This window comes from Sinocyclocheilus rhinocerous, unplaced genomic scaffold, assembly GCF_001515625.1.
Source record: "Sinocyclocheilus rhinocerous isolate Xijiao unplaced genomic scaffold, SAMN03320098_v1.1 scaffold178, whole genome shotgun sequence".
Taxonomy (NCBI): domain Eukaryota; kingdom Metazoa; phylum Chordata; class Actinopteri; order Cypriniformes; family Cyprinidae; genus Sinocyclocheilus; species Sinocyclocheilus rhinocerous.
The window spans coordinates 1,600,369-1,607,912 of record NW_015653463.1 but is presented as its reverse complement, the minus strand read 5'-3'; the positions used below and the strand labels follow the sequence as shown (position 1 = coordinate 1,607,912).

General features: G+C 36.8%; 1 protein-coding gene across 1 annotated transcript in view; it reads left to right on the top strand.

The window, feature by feature from the left end:
* Positions 1-532: 532 nt before the first annotated feature.
* The window catches only part of LOC107715893 (paralemmin-2-like), a 105,295-nt gene continuing 98,283 nt past the window's right edge, over positions 533-7,544 (top strand). Inside the window, exon 1 of the mRNA XM_016522149.1 lies at positions 533-736. Coding sequence (XP_016377635.1) covers positions 627-736 — 110 coding nt within the window. The 5' untranslated portion in view covers positions 533-626. The remainder of the gene's footprint in view (positions 737-7,544) is intronic.

The following is a 7,544-nucleotide window of genomic DNA, read 5'->3' as shown; positions in this document are numbered from 1 at the left end:
TGGGAAAAAAAATTTAAAATATATATATATATATATATATATATACAGTATATTCCGATTCCCATGGGCTTTCATTACAGATACTCACATGCATTCACAATAACAATGATATTATGTTAAGCAATAAAATAAAATAAAATAAAAAACAATAATTACAAATTCCCACTAAAATGGAGTTTAAAGCTGCAGTATGGAAAAACTGTTAAACATTAAACATTGACAATAAAGAACCCATACACTTTTTAACAATCCCTTCAAAGTCTTTTTACTGTCTCACAGTAATATGGATCAAATATGGAATCATTAAATATGAATCAGTAATGCATAAATCAAAGGTTACTTTCAATGTGATATATGTAATAAAGTTTGAGACTGTAGATTTGATGATATATTTCTAATTACAATTACTGTAATAATATTAGATTCTCAAATGAAAGTTAAGAAAGAAGCACAGTCTCTACCAATAAAATCAGACGTTAAACAAATGTGACCCTCCCTCCTATTCTCTCTCTCACTCTCTTTTTCTCATCCTGCAGGCTAGACAGAGCGGAAGCTGCGAGCTGCAGCATCCAGCATCCATCTGAAATCTCAGGAAAAGGTGGAGGAGAGCCGTCAATCCCAAGGTGATGCTGGTAACAGCAGCGGAGAGCAGACGAGGAAAGCCAGAGAACGAGGAAGAGGGAGAAGACGCAGCCATGATGGGCACACCTCTCCGGAGGAAAGCCCCGTCATATGAGTGAGTACTTCCATTTTTCCTCGCCCTCCCTCTGTAGGGTTGGACATCACGGAGTGGTTGCCATAGCAACGGCAGCCAGGGCGGCAGTTGGAGGATGATGATGCTGCAGCAGCTGCTGTCTGCAGTCATGGATTCCTCCAACTGTGTGTGTGTGTGTGTGTGTGTGTGTGTGTCTGCAGCAGACATACATGTAATGTGTCACAGTGTCATTGGCAATCAAATCATCAGTAAGAACAAGCATACAGTAGGAATGATGAGATCGAATTAAGATAATGTTGACTACCATCATCTGTTTTGGGGTGTTGGCCACTTGTCCAATAGGGAATTAGTGTAGCAACTGGACAGGCAATAACAAGGACAGCCTGTATAGCCTCTTAGGTCTATCTGATGCACATTAAAGCAAGAACTGGCTGAATTTACAAGCTCCAATCTGGGTTTTTTTTCCTGAAAGCATCATTAGCAAACTATGGTCACAAGTTCTGTCATTAGCAACAGAGTTCATCGATTCTGTGTTTCCCAAAACTGTAGTTGAAATGAACTTTCGCAAACCTGTGTGCCTGAAACTACATCTCACAAAACTGTGGTTATAAGCACAGTTTCTTGTTATTATGACAGATGGACTTAACCCAAAACATTTTTTTTACCATACAAATGACGCACTATACACTGTGTACTATGTACTCAACCGTGTAGTGTATGAATTATTTAAGGTTATTTTGTCATTTATAATCGGAGTCTGATAGCTCCTCCCACTTCGCGACATAATTAAAGCTGTGACATTCCACACTTTCCAAAAGTGTTTTATTTTTCGGTTATTTAAGTGCATCATCCAGGTATTTTAAGTGCATTTAAGTCTTTTTCTTTTTGGAATTTTCAGTGTGAATGCACTGCTTGCACTATTTATACTACAAAACATCATAGGATAGTGCATAAGTACACGATTTGGGACGCACCTAGTGGCTACCATCAACTGTTTGGTTACCAGGATTCTTTAAAATAACTATTTTGTGTTCAGCAGGTCAAGGTGCACTAACTTTTGCCTGTCCGTTAGGAGGCATTGCATGAGCTTTTAAGAGTTGCTTAGTGAAACTTGGTAAAAAATATATAAATTTCTCGACTTTAATCGATTCTCATTTTTACGAATCAGTATCAATTCTTAAATCCCAAGAATTGATCAGTCTAGCCTGTTTTCAGTTAGGCTAATGAACAGAACATTTAAGCACACCACCCATCCAATAAATCACAATAAGCTTTGTGGTTTGTTACTTTTAATATGAAACAAAAGGTGCGTCCCAAATCGCGTACGTATGCACTATTCTATGACGTTCTGTAGTATAAATAGTGCGAGTAGTGCGTTCACACTGAAAATTCCAAAAAGAAAACGTGCACTTTAAATACCCGGATGATGCACTTAACTCCTACTTTTATTTGTGTACACTCACAATAACAACAAAACGTTGTGCTTTTGCAAAATAAAGAAAATAAACACGTTGCACGTTCTGTCTTCTCTGGCTTCGCGGACTGCTTTTAGAAACGCGTCACTAAAATGAACTGAAACTCAGCGAATACGTGACGCACAGACATGAGAAATATATCTATAGAAAGCTTGAAGTGTCTACTTTTAAATGAAGTAAGTCATGTTAAGCGAAAATTCGAAGTGTGGAATGTTGGACACTTCGTGCACTCAACTGTCACAGCTTTAATTACGTAGCGAAGGGGGAGGGGCTACCAGACTCCGATTATGAATGACAAAATAACCATATATAATTCATACACTACATGATTGAGTACATAAGTACATAGTGTATAAGGGTATAGTGTGTCATTTGGGATGCAGCTAAAGTCTCATATTTCAAATTCTGTCCATTCTATTACAGTATTCAAACAATAAATACACAGTTCATTCATGTGCCGTTGATAAAAGACAATGGACCTTTTTCGCCTAATAAATTTGTAGCTACATTTTACTAATGTGATTGTATATACAGTACATCTCAAGGTAACACTTTATTTTGATAGTCCACTTTAGACATTCTACTAACAGTAAGTAAATTTGCAACTACATGTCAACTAGCAGTCATTAGAGTATTAGTAGACTGTCTGCTTATTATCTTCTAACACTTTATTTTGATGGGTCCACAACATACAACATACTGACTATGAGAAACTTTGCAAGTATGTCAACTTACTCTACTAACCCTACACCTAACCTAACAGTGTACTCTGAGAGTTAGTAGACATGTAGTTGCAAATGAATGAGAATTAGTTGACATGCAGTTGCAAAGTTACTTATAGTTAGTAGAATGTCTAAAGTGGACAATCAAAACAAAGTGTGACCCATCTCAAGTTTTTTTATAGCAAATTTGAGCTACATGTAATAAAATGTCATAATAATTAAAGCAATCAACTTAAATATTTACTGATGATGTATTTATGTATTTGGTAAATAACCATGTAATTAAAGCATAATGTACAGTCAGCCAGTCATTAGCAGGAATAAAGGAAAAAAAGAAAAAAGAAAGACCTAATCACTGTGGGTTTTTTTTTTTTTTGCAATAATCTCATTTGGTAATAATGCTGCTATATGTAACAGTACACCTAAAACCAGGTTAAAGGTGAGTTTACAACCATTATCAGTTTCAGCTGACTGAATTTATATGGATTTGCCTTACAAACCATGCTAAAATTAGAAATTTAGCTTGCCGTGCCTGTGTGACAGTGTTGCAGTCTGATTTGAGAGTGCTGTCTTGATAATCAAAGAAGGCCTGGAGCCATCGCACCAAAGAATGCCTTTGAGTTTGTACGGAGCACTTATGCGACTGCAGCTGTCGCATGCAAAATTAGCAGCAGTCGCAGCACAGCAACAGGCAGCCCTGTAGGATAAACACCACAGCTAAATCCTCAGAGCTAAACAACGTATCACTCTTATTTATAATGATATATGGGACATATAACAGTTTTGTTCCAAACTGGTGTGTCCAAGTTAAAACCCAAATAGAAGGAGGCACATAATGTTTGAAATAAAAAGAAAAACTAGTGTAGACAAAATTTGTGACACCTTGAGAATGCAAACCGCTTAATTCTTAAATGGTGAATGCATTTCCAAAAATGTGCAACTTTGATGCTTCTTTCTTTGCTCAAGGGTCAAAACATACTCAGTTTCTAAAGTAACCAATCACCTAAGCTGTAAATGGCATGATGATGGCGTAACTACACACTCCACAGGCAATAACCATCTCTCTCGCTGTTGACTGCCATTGAAAATGTTTACTTCTATTGCACACAATGTAGACTTTCATTAAGATGAATTGAAGTGCTTATGGATAGCTTTCTCCAGGTATTACAGACCTCCTTGGGAGATGCAGGAAAATGACAGCCTGACAATACTGACTGGTTGATGGCACCACAAGCCTAAGGCAGAAGACTAGAAGAAATGCAAATCAAGACCTCCAAAAATCAAGGACTGGTAAAATATCTGCTATACAATGAGATTATACTGTTAATTCACTGAGAGTTAAGTATTATAATCCTAACTGGCAGTGCACTACTTCAGAAAGAATCCAGACCAAGAGTTGTGACAATCTCCAGAACAACTGCAGCCATAAACAGAAAACAGCAGGCCACCGTTCTCATTATAGGAGACCGAGCAGAGTTTCTTTGGGAGACTCTTTCTTGCTAAAGTTTTGGATAAACTAATGCTATTCCAACAAAACTAAACTGTTTTGCAGACCATCTTCCTGGAAAACATCCCCTCGTGATCGTCACTTGAACTAAACAGCTTTGCACAAAAAATGAATGATAAACATTACCTTAAAAGATTTGAAAAGTACATTTTTGGGCCTCACAAAGTTGATGTTCAGAAATGTTTAAACTTGCTGTTTGGCTGTTTTTATTAAACTTCTCTGGAGTACACATGGAAAAGTGGTGGCTTGATTTATGTTCAACTCCTAAACCAAAAACTAAACAAGTCATGGATCATGTCTGATTACTGCGGATGATGATTGTGTTTGCAATCATAGTTAATGAATGGTAATTGTAATCACCCCTAAATCAGTGACTAAAGCATTTTTGACATACAACTTGCATGATTTTGTAAATCCAAGCCATAGACCAATATATTGCAAATAAATCACATTTAAAAGTATTATAAACTATTGAATATTTAACTGATTATAGGTCATCTAGATTACGTAATCACATTCCAAAAATTGAGTACTGGTAAATGGATAATATTAAAATTTTAAATGTTCATAGTCCGATTACAGTTACTATTTATAGATTACATGATTACATATTATTCATAATTATTCAAGTGTTTTATTTGAAAGGTTTTTGTCTTTAAAAAATATATATTTTAACTCACTTAATTATTAGCTTTTCATCGACTCATAAACACGCTTTAGTTCTTACATTAAAGGGTTAGTTCACCCAAAAATGAAAATTAGCTTGTGTTTTACTTACCCTTGAAGCATCCTAGGTGTATATGACTTTCTTCTTTCAGACAAAACCAGTCGGCGTTATATTAAAAATGGTCCTGGTTATTCCAAGCTCTATCATTGCACTCAGCAGGTGTTGCAGTTGAACTCGACTGGATTCATCTGAAAGAAGAAAGTCATATACACCTAGGATGCTTCAAGGGTAAGTAAAACACAAGCTAATTTTCATTTTTGGGTGAACTAACCCTTTAATCACATTTAATGCATGTCATGCAATGTTTAATGTATTAAACATTTCTTTGGAAAGTGTGGGTCTGAATTTTAGCCCTAACTAATATAGAGCAAAGGCTCTTTTGCTAAACAGATCAGTATAGACATTGGCATTTGGGCAACTGTCTTACATTTGTGCTCTTGAGAGACCGTTACCAATTTGTCACTTGCTTGTGGCTCAAGAAGGTCATTTGCAGCAAGTGCCAATGCGAGCCCAGCACTAATGAAGTGCCATTAGTAAGCTCTATAAGAGTCTTGTTGGAGTATGTTTGAGTACCACTAGAAAGGCATGTGAAAGACGCACTACAGCTCAGATTATTACTATTATAATAGAATGGTCTCATGCATTTCTTCATATCCTGTCTGTATAAGGTGATTTGTTTATTAAAAAAAAAAAAAAGTTAAAATATTCTTTAATAGTTTCTTGCATGTGAGTTAAAATTTTGCAGGAATTGCTTGAAAGTTGTTATAACTGGCTATGAATGCTTTAAAATGCATTTGTTAATGAGTTATTAGTCAACAATGAACCTTTCACAAAGGTAACATTAATGTAAAGTAATGGGTTAAAGTTATGAGTTACACTTTAGTTTGGGGACCAATTCTCACTATTAACTAACTGTTAAATATGACTCAAAGTCATTTTGCTTTGCGTTTACGTGGTCTTAAGTTCCCAGCGTATGGACTGCTGCACATCTGGAAGGTATTACTGTGCCTCGCTGGCTCATGGGATGAGGTCACTGTGCCAAAGAAACAATGTTGCTTTTGTCTGTTATGTCGACTGATGACGTTGCAGCCGCTGGTTGGGAATGGAAAAGTAAAGCATGCGGTGGGGGGAAGAAAGTCGGTACACAAGTGAACTAGTGCTCTTAAGAATATAAATAGTACTTTTGAGATTGCTATCAAATCTCTAAAATGTCTTCTAGTGTATCATCATTGACAATGGAAAAGTCCAGGTGCAGTAAAGCAACTTCTTAGGTTAAAGAGAGGCCATCATAAAGAGATTTGGAACTGAAATCCAAATGAAATCGACAGTCACATGCTTAGTTTAAAAAGAACAAAGTGCTGACTAGTAACACAAGAGAGCTACAGTAAACAGACTGGCCTGAATGTTTCACAGAGCTCTGTTGAATGATTTATTCTGAACTTCTGTCGAGCTGGTTGAGTCGCACAGCTTCTGAAGTCTGCCGTCTGTGAGCGCTGTGTGTTTTGTGGCTTTAAGCCTGTTTCCAGTAGTTACGTGAACTTCCAGGAATTTCCTCCATCTACTGATGTTCACTGCTGCTGTATAGGTTGTGATTCTCTATGAATGACTGGGACATCATGTTGAAATTCACCTATGAAGATAACTATTATTTACTGCCCGACAAATAACAGAACGTTATTCTTGACATGCAGATACAGTCCTGCAAATTCATTGTGCTGCATTGCATTTGGAGCGAAGTTAATTCCAAGAGCACATAATGCACGCAGCATCAGAGATAAACAACAGTAAATGCATGATAAAACATTGACATTTTCAGTGTTTTTTGTTACTGTGACCTGTCTAAATCATTGTCTGTTGCAGTACAGCTTGTACCTCTGCATTTATTTACTTGAACTCAGGAAACAGTCATTCATAACAGCCGTTTTGTCTTATATATAGTAACAGTACTTGTACTGTACACACACAGAAGGGTCATTACAGTTTGTTATAATTTCATTCACTGAGTTTCTTACAGTTCCCATGAGTCTTCCTCTCGCAGAACACTCCAGACTCGGTTAGCTCGACCTTTTCTCCATATAAGGAGTTTTTGTATCCATCCACCGGAGCTGAATGTGAGGTTGGATGAGGGAAAGCAGTTGGTCCCCCGTGTTCCCATTCCCTACTGCTCCCTTTGGCTTCACTGGAGGAATAAATTAGAACTCAAGGTGTTTAGTGCAGATTTTTGGAAGCTGCTTTCCAAATAGTGAAAGCCACATTTGCAGAGACAGTAGACATGTTTAGAGTCAGCGACTTCTGCAGATGTTTTTATGATCAGATGTTGTCATGTTATGAAGATTGAGGTTAATTTTAAAGATGGATGGATGGATGGATAGATAGATAGATAGATAGATAGATAGAT